This window comes from Microchirus variegatus (assembly GCF_963457635.1).
Source record: "Microchirus variegatus genome assembly, chromosome: 7".
Lineage (NCBI taxonomy): Eukaryota > Metazoa > Chordata > Actinopteri > Pleuronectiformes > Soleidae > Microchirus > Microchirus variegatus.
The window spans coordinates 1,170,397-1,193,889 of NC_139808.1; the positions used below are offsets into that span (position 1 = coordinate 1,170,397).

The following is a 23,493-nucleotide window of genomic DNA, read 5'->3' on the forward strand; positions in this document are numbered from 1 at the left end:
TGCTCGCATTTTGTCAAAATGTGCTCAGACTGAAGATTAACTCGCCGTTCGTCGTATAAACATTTCATCTTTCTTCTGATGAATAATTAATCCGGGCTCGATATTATATTAATGCTTCCTGCAAGAGAATGATTATTATTATTTTTCTTGTTATTGTCGAGTAATTCTGCGGATGATTTGCTTTTAATGGAGCCACTGGAACACACACAACCACACACACACACAAACACAAATAAGAAGGAAAACATTCCTCACACCTTACAGTAGATTCAAGCACAAGGTCACCTTCATGCAGCACAACACTTCCTTCCTTCTTTCCTTCCATTTGCTGGCTCCTCACCATCAGTCAGCTCCTCCTCTGCTCTGCACATGTTAGAACAACACTTTATATATACAACACATTTCCATTCATTATGGATGAAAGAAGAAATATGTATTTCCTTTGGTTTGGAAATGACAACATGAGCTAAATGCAAGAGAGAGCATGATGTACACACACAAGCTAATACATAGCGTGTTATGTAATATGATTACAGTGTTATTCATTCTCTCTCTCTGTGTGTGTGTGTGTGTGTGTGTGTGTGTGTGTGTGTGTGTGTGTGTGTGTGTGTGTGTGTTTTTAAGCCATTGGGCTTGTGATGATGGTGCAGCTGGTGAATGAGGTCATATCAATGGTTTTTGCTCTGAATCTTTATTTTTCACATCTTATAATATTCACACATGAATTATTCCTCCTACTACACACACTGACCACACAGGTACGTCCTCTTTTAAAGGTATCGTTACCTTCCTCATACTCCAGCCTGCAGCTACACTCTTAGAAATAAAAGTGCTAGGTAGAACCATATAAGGTTCTTTGGCTTGTCCTCATAGGAGAACCCTTTTTGGCTTCAGGTAGAACCTTTATATAAAGGTTCCACCTGGAACCCTTTTGGAGGGTACCACCAAGAACCCTTTTAAAACGCTTTATTGAGGAAAGGGGTTTTAAAGGGTTCTCTGGATCAAAATGGTTCTTACTGGAACCATTAGTGTCACCAAGAACCCTTGAAAAACCCTTTATTCATGAAAGGGGTTTTAAAGGGTTCTCTGGACCAAATGGTTCTTACTTGGAACCAATAGTGTTACCAAGAACCCTTGAAAAACCCTTTCTTTGGGAAAGGGCTTTTAAAGGGTTCTCTGGGTCAAAATGGTTCTTACTGGAACCATTAGTGTTACCAAGAACCCTTGAAAAACCCTTTCTTTGGGAAAGGGCTTTTAAAGGGTTCTCTGGGTCAAAATGGTTCTTACTGGAACCATTAGTGTTACCAAGAACCCTTTTTAAACCCTCTATTCATGAAATGGGTTTTAAAGGGTTCTCTGGATCAAAATGGTTCTTAATGGTAACACAAGGGTTCTTAGTGTTACCAAGAACCCTTGAAAAACCCTTTCTTTGTGAAAGGGTTTTTCAGAAGCACATGGTTCCAAGTAGAACCTCAGCCCTTGTAGAAGGACCCTTTTGGAACCCTTATTTCGAAGAGTGTAATGCTATGGTATATGGTATAATAAGAGGAAAACTGGCTTCAAAGGCAACACTATCTAATACAGTAATAATACAAGCACATCTACACCTACAGTGTTCTAAATATAACACTGTGTTGTGTCTAATCTGTGCAACGACTGTACTGCAGAACCTGCACTTTGTCATATTTTGACACATTCTGGGCCTAAAAGAAAATCAGTTGGACATTTTCTTCTTTAATTAAGACTTTATTTTTACTATCAGATGTTCTCTTTGTAACCTTACAACACAACACAGCAGGGAAAGACGATGCCAAACACTGTGAGGGAATTTACCGTCTGCTGACTCACAGTGCACGTTTGTCTGTGCTGTACTTCTTTCTTTTTCTTTTTTTACATGAAGCGAGATCTTTGGATTTTGTTTTTGTGATTTGGATTCGAACCCTTTAACACCGAGCTGAGTTTGCACACTTTGCGTCGCAGTAGTAACGCGACAGTTTGTGCTAGCGGAGGAATTCCAACGGTTTCCGAAAGCCGAGAAGTTGCACGTCAAAGCCAACATTGTGGTTATTGCGGTTATTTTGCTTGTGCTGTTGCAGGAAGTTGGCGATCCAGTGTATTTGTTTTTTGCACATTGAGAGACAAAAAACATTGAAAGACTTAAAGAAAAGTATGTTTTATACTGCTCAAATGTCAAATTTAACCTCCGAAATGTGTTATTTGTGCACAACTACAGTGTTTTTCTTCATTTTAAATTGATAAAATAGTATTTTAAATGGCAGATACTGCCACTTATTGGTAGTTATTTAGGAAAAAATGGATAAAAGCACTTAGTTACAGGACATTCTCTGGTAATTTTATGGTGGACATTTTGAGGTTTAGTTGTTAAAAGGTTAAGAAATGCTGCAGAAAGAGACAGAGATGGATCTTTTGTGGTTTGCATGCACAGAGAGAATTTCCTCCTTTGAACACCACGGTGAATATAAGGTCAAGTTGTTTTTGTTTAAGTGAAATAAAAGTCTTCAAGTTTAGATTCAGAACCATAGTCCTGAGGTCAGGCGTATATCTTTTTGATTTCAACGCTGCAACACAAATAAACAATCTCGCTTTTTTGCACCGTTTCCAATAAAAGGGTTAAATTTATGCAAGTTAATTTTAGCCGCTCTCTGGCAGCTCTCTGTTGTAGACTCACTAAATAACTTTGGCTGAATAGACGGGTTTTTGTTTACATAAAAATCTTGCCAAAGTGGGGGCATGGAGTTGTCTGGTATATAAAAAGCAGGAATGCATTTAGAACAAGCAGATCTGTGTCTTCTACTTTGCAGTTTTACCTGTTTTTAAAAAAAGATGACCCCACCCTCTCTTATACACCAAAGACCTTGTGGCCCCAGGCTGTTTTTTTTTTAGGGATTTTATCACTTGACAATGTAAGAAACATCACACTTTTAGAGTTTATCCTTCTACTAACGTCTAGATTTTCGTTTTGCAGTATGGGGTGGAGATGAAGTCGTCGTGTGGGAACACAGTGTGTGCTATTATATCGTCAAGGAAGCTAATCTCCAGAGTGTTTTGTTGTGTCTTTCAGCTGGGGGACCCAAGGGGACTTCACCACCACACACCCTCTGCCTGCTGTCAAGGTGAAGCTGTTTACAGAGAGCACGGGGGTGCTGGCACTGGAGGACAAAGAACTGGGCAGGGTAACGCAATATTTACTGCTATTATTACCGACGCATTGCACAGCCATGAAAACTGGGATTTATGGGTAACACAGAGGGAACATCAAATACGTCCATGATTCACAAGCACTTCATTGTGTGTAAGTTAAGATTCTCTGACATTTTGAGTCCCTGGTCCACTGTGGGCTTCAGATATCATCTAAAACAGGAGCCACACGCAGCACAATTTGATCTCAACTGGGCCGGACCAGTAAAATAATAGCATAATCACCTATGAACAAGAATCTACATATATCTAATGAAGTATCTTTTCATAAAACATGACATTTCTTGACAAAAATAAGTAGACATTTCAACAATATTATGCCTAAATTTACACATCACACTGGATCTTTTACAGGCACAAACATTTGTTTTTCCACTACAGTACGGTCCCAGCTCGCCTCGCCTCGGGACAGGACACGGTTTAGGTCGGTTTTCCACTACCAAAATAGTCCCTACTCAACGTGGGCGGAGTCATCACTGCACGGCTACATGACTTTGTTTAACATGCACAAAATCGAGTGACGAGTGACTTGTAAAGCAGTTGTTCTCAGTGTAACTGAATCATTAGAATCAGTTCATTAAAAACATCAGTGTCGTTCCTAAATACACCAGACTCCTCTGTTAAATATTGAGATTTTAGACATTTTCCTGGTCATTGTTGGAGATTAAGCCACCTTTTTAGGATTATTAATTCTTTTTAACTCATCTACATTTTGGCATTTTTTGGCTTTGATTCTTGTGTCGGACATCTCTTCCTGTGAGGGGATTCTGACCAATCAGTGGCCGGCAGTCTGGCGTCGTCACGCACTATGCTAGTGGAAACGCAACTTAACTTTGCCGTGCCAGTCAGTCTAGTCCAGTCCAGTCCAGTCCAGTCCAGTCCAGTCCAGTCCAGTCTAGTCTAGTCTAGTCTAGTCTAGTCTAGTCTAGTCCAGTCCAGTCTAGTCGTCCAGTCCAGTCCAGTCCAATCCAGTCCAGTCCAGTCCAGTCCAGTCCAGTCCAGTCTAGTCGTCCAGTCCAGTCCAGTCTAGTCTAGTCCAGTCCAGTCCAATCCAGTCCAGTCCAGTCCAGTCTAGTCGTCCAATCTAGTCCAGTCCAGTCCAATCCAGTCTAGTCCAGTCCAGTCTAGTCGTCCAGTCCAGTCCAGTCCAGTCCAGTCTAGTCGTCTCGTCCAGTCCAGTCCAGTCCAGTCCAGTCCAGTTGGTGGAAACACACCATTAGTCTCAGGTGGACATTAAAAATACAGTATTTCACATTATGATTAGAATCTTATCGTAATGTGATAAGATGCGATTGTGTGCAATTTTAACGAATTAATCCTGTAGGCCGGATTGGATCCTCTGGTGGGCCGGTTCTGGCCCGTGGGCCGTACGTTTGACACCCCTGATTGTTGGGCTTGATTCTTGTGTCGGACGTCTCTTTCTGTGACGACACTCTGACCAATCAGTGGCCGGCAATCTGGCGACTTCACGCACTATGCTGGTGGAAACGCAACTTTACTTTGCCGTGCCAGTCTAGTCCAATCCAGTCCAGTCCAGTTGGTGGAAACACACCATTAGTCTCAGGTGGACATTAAAAAATATAGTATTTCACATTTTGATTAGATTATCACATTATTTTATCGTAATGTGATAAGATGTGATGTGTAATTTTAACAAATTAATCCCACAGGCCGGATTGGACCGTCTGGTGGACCGGTTCTGGCACGTACACCGTACGTTTGACACCCCTGATGTAAAAAGTTAAACCTGAGGTTGAGGTTGTCTATTTTCAATGATGTGAAAAGGAAATCTGTCGAAATTAGTCTGAGCATTTGTACAAGTAGAGGAGAACAATAACACAAGTGAAGAAAATTCTCATTTCCACAAACAATGAGCTAAGTATTTTTGATAAGAAGTGAGCCGACACTTTGAATCTGGAGTGTCACTAACTGAGATGTAGAGAAGCACAGCGCTCTGAGGTGTGACTGTGTGAGGTACCTGTGATAGACGCCGGGGGTTTTTTGCGTTGAGGCGCGACGCCGTCACATGTCCCTGAAGCACCAGTGACCTTGGCTGTGACGACAAAGCTCTCTGATCCCCCACTGCAGCAGCAAAGAGAAGCAGAGCAAAGTGCTGTGAACCGGTTCTTCACACTGACTCATAATAATCATCACTTTTTTCGTCTTCTTTTGTCTGGCAGAATGACGCACAATGGATTTATCAATTTACAGATTCTGACCTTTTTTGTTGTTGTTGTTGTTTGATGCGAGTGCAGGTCGTCCTCCACCCGACCCCCAACAGCCCCAAGCAGTCAGAGCTTCACAAGATGACTGTGACCAAGGCTTGTCCTGACCAAGATCTCCGCATCAAACTGGCCATACGTATGGACAAACCACAGAACATGAAGCACTGCGGGTGAGAAAGACGCCTCCATGTTTGCCTTTCTTTATCCATGTCTTTCTTCAGCCTTCTTTGGCCTCATTTCCAGCCACATCATAGAGGAAAAAAAAATCCTGTAAAGTACACTACTCCCCCTGGTGGACACCAGTGTGTAGTTTAGATGTTTTATAACGACATAGTGAAGGCAATTTTAATTATTTAACCTGATTGATATTCACATATATTCAGAGGCGATTCTAGAGTCTGTAGGGGCCCTAAGCAAAAATTCCCAGGGGGCCCTTCCTTCCAACCAGTGTTCATCACCAAATTACAAAGTTGAAAAATGCATGTATGTTTTTCCAAAATGAATGAAATAACATGGAAAAACCTTGTAATTAAAAAGTATGTGAAAATATAAATGTAAAGAACAATAAAATACTGTAAATAGCTTCTAAAAAAAACTATATAAACCTAGTAAAAAAAATACATTACAATGTAAAGAACCCACATTATAAAACGATATAAATATATAGAACAATAAAATACTGTAAATAACTGAAAAAAACATATATAAACTGAGTAAAAAAAGATATGCATTACACTGTAAATAACCCTCTTCATTTTCCAACTTCACACAGGTTAAAGTGAGGTGGGGCCCCTTTAGGGAGGTTTCCTACTGAGATGTCATTGCAAATCGCCCATTGTTGTTTAAGGGGGACTGGGAGACGGCTACTCACTGCACATTTCAGCAAAAACAGCCGAAATGTGTCGGGGGGCCCCCTATCGGCTCGGGGCCCCAAGCAGTTGCCTGCCTTGCCTGTTCACAAGCTGCGCCTCTGCATATATTCGCATATAATGAGCATTTTGCTGTTTTCCTGCAGACACACACACACACACGTACTGATGTGTGTGTGTGTGTGTGTGTGTGTGTGTGTGTGTGGACAATGTTTTGACAGGTATCTCTGGGCTTTTGGCAAGAACGTGTGGAAGCGCTGGAAGAAGCGTTTCTTTGTCCTCGTGCAGGTGAGTTATCTGTAAAAAAAAAAAAAAAAGAATAAATAAAACAAAACAAAGTGAAGCAGTTGTGACCTTTTCGACTGTGATCTTTGCTTTAATGGTTCAGTTTAATCCATCAAATGGACAAAACCTGAACATTTTGGGACGATAAAGGCGACATTTGCATTTTCTGCTTCTGTGAGACTGTTTTCAGACCACACGGTTTGGTTTGTTGTCGAGTGTGTCTTTGACAGGCAGGGAAGAACGTTACGTAGGCCGCTCTTATTGTGCTGATAATATAATTAGCTGCCCGAGAACAATGCACAAGTCAATATCTTAACGCCGAAATAGAAAACTTGATGCCCGAAACTTGTCATCATCATGATTTTAAAAGTGACTGAACGATGCGACGGTGACAGAAAAATGACACCGTCCTTGTTTCTATCGATCAGCCTGTAAGTCCTGCTTTCACTACATCATTGTTGGTGCCACCGGGAACAGATTTACGACTTGATTTACAAGAAGATAGGAAGTGAGATATTCTGTATTCATTACAATGAATAGAATGGCATTCACCTATGACACTGGGGCTGAAACAAATACTCGATTTATTTAACTATTTAAACTATCGATTAATCGGTTTTAGTGTTTTTGGTTTTCAGATTTTTTTGCTTCTTAAATGTGAATATTTTCTGGTTTCTTTGCTTCATATAACAAAGAAATCATTGAAACTGGACCATGTTTTTGATTTTTTGGACAAAACAAGACATTTGAGGACGTCGTCCTTACTAGGGCTGAATAATTCATCGAATTTTAATAGAAATTGCAATTTGGCCTACTGCAATTTTCAACTGCAGGGAACATCTTTGTTCCTCACAGATCTGCACACAGATCTGTTTTTCGGATGAAAATGAAAATTGTGATGTCAAGATTTCCATATAGCAATCACAATCCCCCTCAAAAATAATCACAGATAGATATTTGTTCAAAATCCTTCAACTGATCAAAATTTTCTGACATTTTATGGACCAAACGATTGAGAAATTAATCGACAGATTACCCGATTATTAAAATAATCCTTAGTCGCAGCCCTATACGGCACCACGCCGGCCTTTAACTCTCTAACTCTTACGGTTAATTCTTTGTTTTCCAGGTGAGTCAGTACACGTTCGCCATGTGCAGCTACAGAGAGAAGAAGTCAGAGCCACAGGAACTCCTCCAGCTGGACGGTTACACCGTGGACTACAGTGACCCCCAGCCAGGTGAGACAAGGACGACCTCACAGTGAACAACTACACAACAGGGTTATTATAGTTAGTAGTATAGTAGTAGACAGTTAACAAAAAATATGTCTAAAAGTAAAACTAGCAGTGAAAAAAATATTTAGTTAACTTAAATATAAATAAAAAACAGAATTTAAACTGAAACTAAACTGAATTGTAGATAAATTCAGCTTCGTCTTCGTTTTTACTTTTGATTTACCTGCAGGTGTTAAAGCTTAAAGGCGCCATATGCAAGAATGTGGCCAAAAATCGTTACTACACTCAAAATACTCAAAATAACGAGATCCTTTAGATATCGTTTTCACCGCCATTGTGGCTCAGATGTAACTGGCAACCCGTGGTTGCTCGGCAGCTGAGACTCTACTGACTGCAATGATTGGTAGACGGCGGTAGGTGGCGCCACATGCCAAAACATGATTTTAAAACATAAACATGATTTGCAGTCTGCAAAATATATTTTTTTAATGCAAATATTTTGTCTGTACTGTTGTTGTTGGTGAGTTCAGTTTGTTATATGAACATTATTCCTGAGTCTCTGTGACATATTAGGAGGATTTTATGATTTATTACCTAATGCACCTTTAAAGAATAAAATTAAAGGATAATCCATATTTGGTGTCACATATTCTTTCATTCTTTTCAGCGTCAACAAGTCAAGACTTTCGCTTAATACCTAAAATGCAAAGACTAAAACTAAATAAAAACTCCTCTTCTCTCTCTCTCTCTCTCAGGCTTGGATGGTGGCCGGGCGTTCTTTAACGCCGTAAAGGAGGGCGACACTGTGATCTTTGCCAGCGACGACGAGCAGGACCGCATCCTGTGGGTCCAGGCCATGTACCGCGCCACTGGCCAGTCCCACAAGCCCGTCCCGCCCACTCAGGTCCAGAAACTTAACTCTAAAGGGGGCGCCTCGGCCCAAATGGACGCGCCCATTTCTCAGTTCTGTAAGTAAACCCAAACACAACACGGTCACTTCAAGCAGAGAAAAAAAGAAAAAGAAAAAAAAAAAAAGGCAGTTTTCCATCCATTAAAGCAGCAGAAAGAAAGCTCTAACCCATAAATGTCTCACGCCATGCGCTCCACACCGTAGTCACAACAATGTGCTGGTAGAACTAACACACACACACACACACACACATTATGCCTTGACCGCTCTCACAGATCCCTCCAGCATCTGATGGACCTCCACTCATTGTGTCACCACTCCCACTTCTGCTACTCCATCAGTCCGTTCACAAGGAGCAACCGAGCCGACTCAGCGTTGTACAAAAAGACTAAATAGGTCACTGCACATAAGATTTGAACATTGCAGCCGACCTGCTGGTCTTAAACTCAGACCGACAGAGCCGGGGTTGTGCGTCGCTCTTTCGCTCACCGTAGGCCTGCTTTAATCAACGTGCAGCGTTAAAAGGGAGGAAGCTGTGAACGCAGCTCTCAGAATGTTCCCTCTCACCACAGAGTGATGGCGATAAGCTGGACCTGGTTTTTTTTTTTAAAGATTTAACCCAATCTGTCACTGTACTTGCACCTCTAAGCAGCCCCACAAGTCAGTATAGTAACGTGAAGGTAAGACTTGTCAGGCATCTGTCAACGTGTCACCGTCTCCCCCCCCCGTGCTTCTGCCCTCATTAAAGACGGGAATCAAATATTTAAGACAAAGTCAGCGAGCAATGCTTTTCCTCTTCTACGTACTTTGTTTGCCTTTTCTATTCATTTGGTTTCCTCGTACTTTGGACCCACAGTTAAAACTTAATGACATCCTGACACGGCTCTATAATTAACTGTCTAACTGTCTTACTAATAATAGATCCTGCTATTCATAAGAAAAAACATATTTTGTGTGCATCCAAATGATTTGTTTTCAAGCTCTTTCCATTTTTTTTAAGAGGATGATTGGCATTCACGACAAGCAAACTGATATCTAAGGCAGTGTTTCCCAACCCTGGTCCGTGGGGATCGTGGCCATGCCATGTTTTAGATGTGGCCCTGCTCCAAAAACACCTGATTCAGATGCAATTTTTTTATTTTTTTATTTTTTTTACAAAAGTTGAAACATTACATTTTTGAAAATAAAATGTTTTATTTTTTTTATTTTTTTTATTATTATTATTTATTTTTTTTTAAAGTTGAAACATTACATTTTTGAAAATAAAATGTTTTTTTTTGTATTTTTTTTTTTTTTTACAAAAGTTGAAACATTACATTTTTGAAAATAAAATATTATGTTTTTTTTTTTTTATTATCATTATTATTATTATTATTTTTTTTTTTACAAAAGTTGAAACATTACATTTTTGGAAAAAATTGACAAAAGTTGAATTATAACATTTTAAACAAAATTGACTAAAGTTGGAAGTTGAGCTTGATGATGAGCTGACAATTTATTTGAATCGGGTGTTTTTGGAACAGGGCAACATCTAAAACATGGCATGGCTGCGTTCCCTGAGGACCAGGGTTGGGAAACACTGATCTAAGATACAATAATCATACAAAATTATGATAATAATAGCTGTAAAACCCCTCCAATTTTTACGCCACTCTTTGTAAATCATATCATTGTCGATATATATATATGAACTACATGAATTTGGCCAGTGTTTTCTATAGAACCCTATGACATAAATTCTATGTTGTTTCTCCATTGGTTTCTTTGTCCAGTATGTGATCGTTCTTGTGGTTAGTCGACGCCTCTGATGCCAGCTGTTGCCATTCAAAGCCTCCTCACAGTGGCACAGACCTCCTCTTCCTCCTCTTCCTCCTCTTCCTCCTCTCTCCCCCCCCCCTCCCTGAAACATTGTGACACACCACGCGTACATGTTTCATCCCCTGGTGGTCTTGAATGGCACTGGGCCCATAATATTACACAAGCACCTCCTGACTCTGCTGCAGTGGACTCATCGGGAAAACAAGACATATATGAAGGTTCTGAGATCACCTGATCATGAGTGAAGTTATCTTGAAATTTTTTAAATAATAAAAATCATTAAACAAGGTTTAAAGGGCACTCCATTGATCTCCATAAATTAGGGGACTTGCAAAATCTTTACTCAAGTACTCAAAATGTTTAAAATCGAATTGAATTTGTGAAATTTGGAAACATTTTTACGTTTGGCTCGTTTTTATGAACAACAATATAGGTTAAACACATCCATTTTGTGACTTCTGAATCATAACTTTGACTCAACAACACATAAGAAGACGGGGGAAAAACCACATATATTTTAAAGCCTGAATATGTGACCTATAAACACACACCCCCAGGATGCCCATATAAGGAGTTGTGCTAGCATGCTAACTAGCAAGATAGATAGATAGATAGATAGATAGATAGATAGATAGATAGATAGATAGATAGATAGATAGATAGATAGATAGATAGATAGATAGATAGATAGATAGTAAGCTAACTAGCAAGATAGATAGATAGATAGATAGATAGATAGATAGATAGATAGATAGATAGATAGATAGATAGATAGATAGATAGATAGATAGATAGACAGACAGACAGACAGACAGACAGACAGACAGACAGACAGACAGACAGACAGATAGACAGACAGACAGACAGACAGACAGACAGACAGACAGACAGACAGACAGACAGACAGATAAATAGGTGTGAACACAGATGCCCTTTTGAGACTCTGTGTAAAAGTTGATGCACAGGTGATTCAAACTGAAACTCAGTGCAATGTAAACTACGTCTAAACAAACACAGATAACAGATCACAAACATCATATTTGTGCCAGTGATTTCGCCTCCTGTTCTGCAACAGCTAAACCTGCAAACTGTAGATAAGAGAAGCGTTTTGTTTTTCACATTTGATTAAAATCTGTGGAGTGCTCTTTAAAAACTGTGCTCAGTCAACATTTGCTCACCACGTTGTCCAGTAGCTTTATTTACTTGGACCTTTCAGGACCTTCATATTCTCTTTATGACACTTAGATTCTCTTTAACACATAACTGGCCGTTAAAGCTGGGGTTTAGTGCACGTAAGCGATGTATGTGTTGTTTGCTAACGTCCCCGGACGGAAGGACAGTATTTTAACTGGCGGCCCTCGATACTCGTCCACAGTCCAGAGTGAAGACGCTGCAGTGGAGTGATGAGGAATCGTACAATTCTCTGTTCCTCCCTCTGTCTGTCTCTCTGTCTCTGTCTCCCTCTTTCTGTTATTTTCTAAATATGCCTCGGCATCTGTTGTCAAGTTCACATGATTCCTCACACGCCACCGCCCACAAACTCTCATGTTGGTATAGGTTGTTGTTTTTGAGTTGTGTTTTCTTCTTCATGCTTTGCCTGTACCCTTCTTGAGTAATGCAGCTGCTAGGTCAGGGCCTTTGTGATTGCTCTCCTCCAGCCTTGTTGCTAGTCTTTATGTTATTCTGGTTTGTCCCTTCTTACCCTGCTGTCTTCTAGCTGGACTCAAGGGTAAGTGCTTCCCTTTAGCCGGCACAGCTCAGATAATCCCCGCTGATTATCTGACAAATGCAACGTTCTCTCTTCTTTCCCCCTCTTATCCTTTCTCACGTCTCGCTTCATGTCTTAGAAGTTAGTTTTTTTTTTTTTTCTGACAGCCTCTCTATACTTGATGATTTAAGTATTTACGCATCCATTATTGTGCTATCATAGGATGCATGTATTTTATTCTAAGAACTTATGATTTGACTTTAGCGATGGGTAACGTTGAAGATAGTAGTTATTACTGCATAATTGCCTTCTCTCTTTATTGACATTGGTGACGGGTTCCCTCAGAGTAAAGTCACGTGACAGAAAAGCAAATATAACTTTCTTCTATAATTATTAACAATGTATGTTTCTTTAGCTGAAATTGAAGTGGTGACTGGAGTGAATGACATACAGTATATATGTGCACTGTGAATGTGATAGATAGATAGATAGATAGATAGATAGATAGATAGATAGATAGATAGATAGATAGATAGATAGATAGATAGATAGATAGATAGATAGATAGATAGATAGATAGATAGATAGATAGATAGATAGATAGATAGATAGATAGATAGATAGATAGATAGACAGATAGACAGACAGACAGATAGACAGACAGATAGACAGACAGATAGATAGACAGACAGACAGACAGACAGACAGACAGACAGACAGACAGACAGACAGACAGACAGACAAACAGACAGACAAACAGACAGACAGCATGTTAACTAGCATGCTAACTAGCACGATAGCTAGATAGATAGCTAAATAGCAAGATATATGATAGATAGATAGATAGATAGATAGATTGCAAGCTAACTAGATAGATAGATAGATAGATAGATAGATAGATAGATAGATAGATAGATAGATAGATAGATAGATAGATAGATAGATAGATAGATAGATAGATAGATAGATAGATAGATAGATAGATAGATAGATAGATAGATTGCACGCTAACAAGCAAGCAAGATAGATAGAAAGATAGATGGCATGCTAACTAGCAAGATGATAGATAGCATTCTAATTAGCGAGATAGATAGATAGATAGATAGATAGATAGATAGATAGATAGATAGATAGATAGATAGATAGATAGATAGATAGATAGATAGATAGATAGATAGATAGATAGATAGATAGATAGATAGAATTAGCAAGATAGATAGATAGATAGATAGATAGATAGATAGATAGATAGATAGATAGATAGATAGATAGATAGATAGATAGATAGATAGATAGATAGATAGATAGATAGATAGATAGATAGATAGATAGATAGATAGTAAGCTAACTAGCACGATAGATAGATAGATAGATAGATAGATAGATAGATAGATAGATAGATAGATAGATAGATAGATAGATAGATAGATAGATAGATAGATAGATAGATAGATAGATAGATAGATAGATAGATAGATAGATTGCAAGCTAAATAGCATGCTAACTAGCAAGATCGATAGATATTGAAGATATTAATTGATGATGAGCAGTCTGTGATTTTACCTAAAATGTGCGGCACTATTTAAATGTATGAGTGAATCTTGTTTTGACACTGACCTAAGTATCGATCACGCTTTACCTCAGAGGGCTCAATTGCTTTTAGTTCCTTTCCTTTGAGCTTGTTTGATGAGAGTTGGCAAATATGTACGCGGAGTATTCTGAATGCCAAAGACAAGGAGTAGCTAATGCCGCCCCTTCTTATAATAAAAATACTCCGGATCCACCCTAACCCCCACCTACCTCCCACCCCTAGTAGATGGGCTTGTAGATTAGGGGCTAAGACCCTGGTGTGACACCTCCAGAAAGGAAAGATCTCATTTTTTTAAATTCATTTTGACTGCCCTTTGTTTGCCTGAATAGGAGAACACCTGTGTCATGTGTCCATACTTTTGTACAAATACAGAAGTTTTCCATTCATCCCCCCTGCCCCCCGCCCTCCCCCCCATCTCCCAGAGAATGATAGTTTTTTGCCTCTGTCAGCTTCATGCTATTTACCCATGTACTTGCACCAAATTGTATTGCTACCCCTATTAGACTTCTCCAGTAGTGGTATGCCTGTTAGTGTGCGCTGTAGAGATCATGAATACACTGCAACATATTCAAGTATTGTCAACTTGCAAATGCGTAGAGAAAAAAGAAAAGAAAAGAAAAAAAGAGGAATGCCAAAAAAAAAACATAATTGAAGATGTGTCTGCAGATGTGCATGACATTTAAAAAAAAAAGACCAATGAAAGTCATAATGTTTCTGCAGCATGTGATACTTTACAAATGTATGCCAAAGTACTCGCCTATTCACTTCCTGTATGTAATGATTACGATCTAGCTGAAGCTGAAGTTTCTGTATGCTATGATAATGTGACTCTCTATAGAGTACGACTGAGTGAACTCTGGACTTCAACAACCTCATCTCCTCAGTTAATCCAGCACAGAGGAGATTATCACCATGAACACTCCTTCACAACACCACCCCCCCCCCCCTTTGTAACTTAACGCTTCCACTCCGTGCTCATCACTTTTCCTCCCCACTGTCTTTTTTCTCATCTCAAAGGTTCCACAATAATCCCCTTCATCATATATATATGTATATATATATACATATATATATGACTGTCTCACCTGTGGCACTGGGCTCACCTCGACTCTGACATCTTTCGTGTCTCTTGAGACCTTTTTTATGTGTTATAACTGTCCTTCTCTTTTTTTACTGTCCCTGTCCTTCTTCATAGAACAATCTCTATTTTCCTTTGTCCACATTTTTGTTTACTTGTTGTCTCACATTGTTTTCCTGCTTTAATTGGAGTAAACAAAAACAACAAAATGTCTTCTTTCTTTCTTTTTTTTTAGCCAGTTTTTATTTGAATCTCCTTCTCTGTCACTAACCCAGAGGTTGGCAGATATCAGTTGGCCCTTAAAACACAACCCAGACCAGTCCTCACCCTCTCACTCCCCCATCATAATAATGACATCATGTCAGTGTCTCTCTGTCTCTGTCACTCACACAGAAATGACATGACTGCATCTCTTATCTGTTCTGAATAATCCTTGTCCACATCATTTAGTCCCTGACAGATTCATTGTTCATAAAACGTTCAAAAAAAACGTTTATCGATAGGTTAATTAAATTCTTTTAAATACCTTACACTCTTAGAAATAAGGGTTCCAAAAGGGTTATTCTACAAGGGCTGAGGTTCTACCTGGAACCGTTTGCATCTTAAAAAACCCTTTCCAGAAGAAAGGTTTTTTCAAGGGTTCTTGGTAACACTAATGGTTCCAGTAAGAACCTTTTTGATCCAGAGAACCCTTTAAAACCCCTTTCCTGTATGAATGGTTTTAAAAGGGTTATTGGTGGAACCTTACAAAAGGTTCTACCTGGAGCCAAAAAGGGTTCTCCTATGAGGACAAGCCGAAGAACCTTATATGGTTCTACTTAGAACTTTTATTTCTAAGAGTGTATTGTGTTCTTCCTTAATTGAAGTGTTTTTAAAAAATCTTGACCTTTACAAACCAGCATTAACTGGATAATCTTCAGTTGAATTTTTTTGCCATATTTGCCATATTTGCTCTTTTTGTTTTTATCAGCACACGTCTTCTAAAAAATTTGCCAGAACCTAAGTGATAGCGAATGGCAGAATCTATTGAACACATTTAATTGTGTAAGATGATTTAACACAGTGAGCATGAACATACAGTAGAGGCACTCTTCTCTCAGAGTTTAGATTTAAAAAAAATGCATCAAATCTCTTTACGCCGTCTGCTACAATGCAAGTTGACAATGTAAGCTGTGAGTGTTTATATTTTGCCCTTAGAAGTAGCTATAAAAAAAAAAAAAAAAAAAAAAAAAAACCTGTTGTTAAACGACGACCTGCTGCTTTTGCCTGTGCCTCACTGATGTCTTCTCCTCTGAATCATGTGCTTCTCCCTGTGCTGTTGGCTGGATAGACGCTGACAGAGCTCAGAAACATGGCATGGATGAGTTTATCTCCGCTAACCCCTGTAGCTTTGACCACGCCTCACTTTTTGAGATGGTGCAGCGGCTCACGTTGGACCACAGGCTCATTGACACCTTCTGTTGCCTGGTGAGTGTCTCTCCCTCTAATCTCTGTGTGTCTACAGTCACATCATCGCTATAACACTGGTCAACACCAAGTTCTTTTAGCTGATTTGAAAATAATGATGTGCTGAATCCAAAAATCTCATTGGTTTTGCTCAATCATGTCAACTTTCTGGACAAAGCTACGTATTTGTTTGTTTTTTAACATTTTCGTTTAATTTGCAAAATTCTTTTCTATTTCTTGCAAGAAACAAATTCTGAAGATTTTTCATGTGCCAACTTATGACTAATTGTTTTTTTTTTTTTCATATTACAAGTGAATGAAATGGCTTCGACAAGAAGATAGTTAGATAAAAATAAGCCTGACGTATTCTGCTACATCTGCGCTGAATACACCATTGTTCCTAAACAGGAATCTAGTCACAAGTTTCAACTACAACAATCCTGTCGGTGAACCAAAGTGCTTTACAACAATTAAATAAATAAAGAGGAAACAAATAGGAGTACTTAAAACCAGTAAAGCAATAAAATAGCGCAAAATAAAATAAGATAGAAAAAGATAACGGATAAAAAGTGTCACCATACTACTCGGTATTAAAAGCCATCCTAAATAAATAGGTTTTTAGCCTTGATTTGAAGAGGCCCGAGTCAGAGATAAGACGCATCTCAACAGGGAGTTTATTCCAGAGCCTGTGAGCAGCAACAGCAAAGGCTCCATCACCCCAGTGTTTATACTTTGACCTGAGCACGTCCAGCAACAGTTGGTATGTTTGACCTCAGAGCTCTGCCTGGATCACAAACAGTTAAAAGCTCAGATAAATAAGATGGGGCAAGATCGTGAAGAGCTTTAAAAGCAAACATTAAAAGTTTAAAATCGATTCTCAAAGAGACTGGAAGCCAATGGAGAGAGTGTAAAACAGGGGTGATGTGCTCTCTTCTATTAGTGTTAGTTTAAAGACGGGCAGCAGTAACATACATGCATTGCATAGTCTAATCTAGAGCTGATTAGCACATGGATGGCTTTTTCAAGGTCGTGGCAGCTTAAAAACATTTTAACTTTGGCCAGCAGACGCAACTGGAAAAAACTAGTCCTGACAATGTTGCTTATGTGTTTGTCAAACCTCAGATGGCTGTCAAAGATCACTGACCTTTATAAAGAGTGCTTACCATGCTTATTTTGGTATTAAACTTGGTGACCAGGATAAAGCTTGGGCTAAATGTCATCAATTTAGTCAGAAGATTGGATTTTCCTAAATCAAATTAGCATAAAAACCCTGACCTGATTGAGAAAAATGGATGTCATTTTTGGATTCATTTTGTAACCCAGTGTAATATACAGTCATGCACATTGTGTTTGTGTGTTTGTGCAGGGCTGGTTCAGCCCGGGTCAGGTGTTTGTCCTGGACGAGTACTGTGCCAGGAACGGCGTCCGCGGCTGTCACAGGCATCTGTGCTACCTGCGCGACCTGCTGGAGAGAGCGGAGAGCGGGGCCATCATTGACCCAACGCTTCTCCACTACAGCTTCGCTTTTTGCGCCTCCCATGTCCATGGGAACAGGTGTGAACCAGTCCCTTCTCTTTTTTTAAAAATAAGGATGAGGAAGTGAAAACTAAACTGATACCACCTATAATAGCATATTCATATCGAGGAAGTGGGAGTCAGCCTCATCAGAAGCATCCATTTTGTTGTCTTTCTTTCTTTTTTTGTTGTTGCCATATTTACATTTTTGTTGCTTCTGTGTCAGTGTTTAAGTTGTTAATCACTATGTCTGTTTCTACATTATTTCCTTGTTTTCTACCTTTTTTTTGTTTTCTTTTCTTTTTTTTTTCTCTCTCTGTCCCTTGTTGCCATTATAGTCTCTTACTGTTCCATATTATTCATCCTCCCATGCGTCCGTTAAAGTCAGAGAGGGCAGCAATTACTGGGGGCCGCTGGGCTATGAGGCCCTCGCTTCCCCACAGAGCGCCCAAAGCCCAGGTCCTCGCGCTGCCTCTAAACCAGTGCGCATATTCAAGTTTAGAAAGAGAAAGGATTCCAAAATACAGCTCGTGCAAGAGCAAAAGAGGTGAGACATTATCATTTATTTGAAAAAATGTACCAAAAAGAACTTACACTACCGTTCAAAAGTTTGGGGTCACTGAGAAATGTCCTTATTTTTGAAGGAAAAACACTTTATTTTAGGTAGAGTTTTTTTTTTGGAACTCTTTTGGAGGGTTCCACCAAAAACACTTTTAAAGCCCTTTATTCAGGAAATGGTTGAATCAAAATGGTTCTTACTGGAACCATTGGTGTTACCAAGAACCCTTTCTCCGGGAAAGGGTTTTTCCAGAAACAAATGGTTCCAAGTAGAACCTCAGCCCTTGTAGAAGGACACTTTTGGAACCCTTATTTCTAAGAGTGCACATTGTTAATAGAACTATTCTAGCTGCAAATGGTTTTTAATGGAATATGTACATAGGTGTATAGAGGCCCATTTCCAGTGTTCTAATGGTACATTGTGTTTGCTAATTGCATTAGAAGGCTATTGGATGATGAGAAAACCCCTGAAAACCCTATAGCACAGCTGAAAACAGTTTTTCTGGTTCTTTGACGAAAGGTCAAACTGATTATTTTTGAATAAAAATCATTATTTCTAATCCTGTCAATGTCTTGACTATATTTTCTATTCATTGTGCAACTCTTTTGATGAATAAAAGTGTGACTTTTAATGGAAAACACAACAAAAATTGTTTAGGTGAGCCCAAACTTTTGAACGGTAGTGTAACTCAAATAGACAAATCTCATAGAATTTGCAGTCAGTACACGGGGAACTGGTGGGCGCTGTTTCCTTTTTTTGTTGTTGCTTCTGTTCGACTCTAATGAAAGTTTTGCGTAAGTTTGATCTCGGTTAAAGTCTGTGTGTGTGTGTGTGTGTGATCCTTGTAGGCCTGACGGGCTGAGCACAGTGAAGGTGGACGAGAAGGAGCGTTTTGAGGACATCAAAGAACGGTTGCGTGTGATACTGGAGAACCAGATTGTAAATTTCAGGTGATTTGTCAACTCACGCCTCAGTCCTTGAAGTTCGATTGAAGATTGGTGTTTTTTTTTCCTCACTGCATTTTCTCTCCCTTGCAGATATTGTTTCCCCTTCGGTCGTCCAGAGGGTGCACTGAAGGCCACTTTATCTTTGCTGGAGAGGGTTTGTGAAATTTAAAAAAGGAAAACTTTACAGAAACAACAACAACACGAGAAAACGACTTGCGATGTGATAGCCAGTCTTGAATAAAGTACTTGAAAGCAATACTTGAGTAAAAGTACAAGTATCTTACCGGAAAATGACTTTGGTAGTTAAAGTTAAAGTCAACTTTTAGAAGATTACTTGAGTAAACGTGTTAAAGTACCTTACATTTACTTGTACTTAATTGTACTTAAGTATCAAAGGTATTTTTTTCAAGTATTATAAGTAAGAGTAAAAGTATCACATACACAAATGATATCTAGCATGCTAACTAGCAAGATAGATAGATAGATATCTTGCAAGCTAACTAGCAGGCTAACTAGCAAGATAGATAGATAGATAGATAGATAGATAGATAGATAGATAGATAGATAGATAGATAGATAGATAGATAGATAGATAGATAGATAGATAGATAGATAGATAGATAGATAGATAGATAGATAGATGTCTTGCAAGCTAACTAGCAAGAAGAGCAGCTAACAGTTGGTGCCGCTTAAAACAACTAGCGACAAAGCATTATGTCACCAACTCAACTTTTATTTTGTAGTAACGAGTAACAAAGATGGCTAAGGGAAATGTAGTGGAGTAAAAGTTGTCAGAAATATAAATAACCAAGTAAAGTACATATATATGAACATTCTACTTAAGTACAGCAACAAAATATATGTACTTTGTTACATTATAACACTGGTGATGACCGTAAAATGACATAGTTACCACTTCGTGTGACCTCCAGGTCCTGATGAAGGACATCGTGACTCCGGTTCCCCCGGACGAAGTGAAGGGAGTCATCCGCAAATGTTTGGAGCAGGCGGCTCAGCTCAACTACCAGCGGATTACAGAATACGCTAAAATTGAAGGTAAACAAAAATACACAGCATCATTTTAACGATACAATGATAAATAGAGCGGTTATTAAAACATAACATTTATTTTTTGGACGGTTTCCTAATGAAATGCTCACATAGTAAGTTGTGTGTAACATAAGTTCCCTTATTCTACCTTTTGTTACTGATACTGTTGCTGTCTCTGTTTTATTATTTACATGTGGTGAGTTCCCTTGGTTCTGTATATGGATATATATATACACATATATATTTATATATATATCAGTGTGTCTGTATCCCAGATGATTTGTGGCATCCCAAATTCTTGCTGACACGTTTTGTCTCGGTCCAATAACTCTCTCCTTTGTTTCAGGCCTGCTTTAGCTCTGTGCTGTTCTGTAGGTCAAGTTGGCTTTTGTGTAGAGGTGTGTGAGTAAAAATGCATTCAAATCCAAAGCCCTGAAATCTATTGATGTGCTGATTTTTTTTTTTTTTTTTTCTTCATTGTGCCCCTGACTATTCAAACTGTGTGGTATTCTGGCCTCTGAACTGACCGAGCTGTGAATTGGGATTAACTGGATGTCTCCGACTCCCAGTCAACGCACACACGCTCCCTCTCTCCCTTTATCCGACCGTAGCCGCTAGCGGCTATCGCTACCACCCCACCTCCCCCCCCCCCCGCGTCCCCCTTTAACACTCCCCTGCCTTGACCTACCAGCAGCTCCTGTCCACCTCTGTCTTCTTCTTCTTCTTCCTCTTCTTCTTCCGCTCGGTGAAGGCCACTATCTTCTGCTCCCTCCCTGTCTGCTCTGCTTCTTCCTCCCTGCTCACAGTTGTTATCACTGCAGCTGACTCTTTACTTTTTCTTTTCTATTTCTATTTCTTTACTGTGTGATAAGTGGCTTCTTTTTTTTTTTAAAACACAAAGGTATGCTGGGATTGAACGCCCCCCGACCCCCCACCCACCCTCAGACACATTGCATGTGCTTCGAGACATGACAACGTGACCTTCTCTTATTGGCATGGATCACATAACAAAGTCTACAAGACATTTTCATATAATGTCTTATCCCCCCCCCCCCCCCTCCCTCTCCCCCCCCCCCCTGCTGTGTATCCATTAAATTCACTTATGCAACAAAGATACTAAGGATTCACACCTTACTATCTTGCCGTGTCGCGTGAATTTACTTCCCCACTCTCCTTGTGAGGAACCTGGCTTTGAACAAAACCAAAACATTGGACTTTACTACTACTACTACTACTACTACTGCCGCCGCCTCCTGCTCGGGCAGAACACTCGTTCTCACCTGGACAGCCGTCTTCCCATCAGCCTCTGACCTCTGTCCTCCATAGCTCTGACCCCAGCCTCTTGCATGCACCACTCCTTTTTTGTAGGGAGAAAGAGGGAAATGTTTGAGCACCCTGTCTTCTGCTTGGCGTCTCAAGTGATGGATTTAACCATCCGTGAGTACCTCCATCAACCTCCCGCTCTCTCACTCTCTCTCTCTCTCTCTTTCTCCTCGTCCTCTCTCGCTCTCTCTTTGCTTCCGCCTCATCCCTTCTTCCTCCTCCTCCTCCTCCCTCCCTCCCTCCCTCCGCTGCTGCTGCCGCTCCTCTTCCCTCAGAGATGTTTGCTCGTTGCTCATGCTCGTTTTTATTTATTTATCTGTGCCTTTTGTGTGTGAGAGTGAGTGAGTGAGTGGGGAGTGCACCAGTGGAGCAGTGCCACACTGAATCAGTCGGGCTCCTATTTTTAGAACCATCTGTTTGTGATGGACATGAATGAGCAGTCTGGTCTGTTTAGCTTCTTTCTTTTTTGGTTGGATGCCCGTTCCTTTGACTTGAATGCATTTTTACATTGCTTACATTGTTAACTCCTCCAGTCATTTTTGGTCTGATCATGTCTCACAGGTAGGCTTTTGTTTTTGTGTCTGTTTACCGCCGTGACACGCAGAGATTTATTTAGAGTTATTTACAGAAGAGGTTTAGGGCCACACGGGGGAAAAAAGATTTGAGTTCTGACTTTAAATTCTGATTTTATTCTCAGAATTCTGACTTTAATCGCATTATTCTGACTATTTCTGCAGATGGATTTAAGTCAGTTTAAAGTCATAATTCTGAGAATAAACTCAGTATTTGTAGTTTTAAAGTCAGAAATTCTGAGTTTTAACTCAGAAATCTGAGAATGAAGTCAGAATTCTGAGAAAAAAATCTGAAATTCTGAGAATGAAGTCAGAAATTCTGAGTTTAAACTCAGAATTCGGGGTTTTAAAGTCAGAAATTCTGAGTTTAGAGTCCGAATTCTGAGAATAAAGTCAGAATTCAGAGTTTTAAAGTCAGAATTCAGGGTTTTAGTCAGAATTCTGACTTTATTTTGAGAAGTCTGAGTTTAAAGTCAGCAATTTGATAATAAAGTCAGAATTCAGACTTTTGAAGTCCGCATTCAGGGTTTAATTTGAGTTTTAAAGTCAGAAATTCTGAGTTTAAAGTCAGAATTCTGAGAATAAAGTCAGAATTCAGAGTTTTAAAGTCAGAATTCAGGGTTTTAAAGTCAAAATTGTGATTTATTTTCAGAATTCTGAGTTTAAAGTCAGAATTATGAGAATAAACTCAGAATTCAGAGTTTAAAGTCAGAATTCAAATTTTTAAAGTCAGAATTCAAAGTTTTAAAGTCAGAATTCAAAGCTTTAAAGTCAGAATTCAAAGCTTTAAAGTCAGAAATTTTGAGTTTAAACTCAGAATTCTGAGAATAAAGTCAGAACTCAAATAAGTTTTTCCTGTGTGGCCCTAATCCTCTTCCGTAGTTATTGTATGGGGGGGGGGGGGGTAGTAGGGTTTTTCTGAATCTAACCGCTCCTCTTTTTGTGTTTCTGCCTCGACTCAAACTCAAGTCACTCAGTGTGTCCTGTCTATGATGCTGTGTGTCTTACCTGTTTCTACAGCAGTCTGAGCTTTTGTCTGTTTGTTAACCAAAAAAAAAAAAAAAAACATCTTATCACTATTTTGATTTTCCCAGTTTTCCACAGGTTGATGTTTCAGTGTTTTCAATGTCTGTGACGTTTTGT

At 39.4% G+C, this 23,493-nt stretch overlaps 1 protein-coding gene across 8 annotated transcripts in view; it reads left to right on the plus strand.

The window, feature by feature from the left end:
- cadpsb (Ca2+-dependent activator protein for secretion b) overlaps positions 1–23,493 on the plus strand; it is a gene marked incomplete at both ends in the record, with an annotated part of 86,501 nt that overhangs the window by 41,725 nt on the left and 21,283 nt on the right. For 4 of the 8 annotated variants that reach the window (XM_083892688.1, XM_083892692.1, XM_083892689.1 and 1 more), the window contains 11 exons: positions 3,083–3,194; positions 5,475–5,614; positions 6,535–6,601; positions 7,728–7,836; positions 8,589–8,801; positions 16,269–16,405; positions 17,751–17,938; positions 19,307–19,408; positions 19,496–19,559; positions 20,338–20,461; positions 21,824–21,892. In XM_083892688.1, the coding sequence (XP_083748814.1) occupies positions 3,083–3,194; positions 5,475–5,614; positions 6,535–6,601; positions 7,728–7,836; positions 8,589–8,801; positions 16,269–16,405; positions 17,751–17,938; positions 19,307–19,408; positions 19,496–19,559; positions 20,338–20,461; positions 21,824–21,892 (1,325 nt within the window). The remainder of the gene's footprint in view (positions 1–3,082; positions 3,195–5,474; positions 5,615–6,534; positions 6,602–7,727; positions 7,837–8,588; positions 8,802–16,268; positions 16,406–17,750; positions 17,939–19,306; positions 19,409–19,495; positions 19,560–20,337; positions 20,462–21,823; positions 21,893–23,493) is intronic. The other 4 variants (XM_083892690.1, XM_083892691.1, XM_083892694.1 and 1 more) reach the window with 2 other exon arrangements.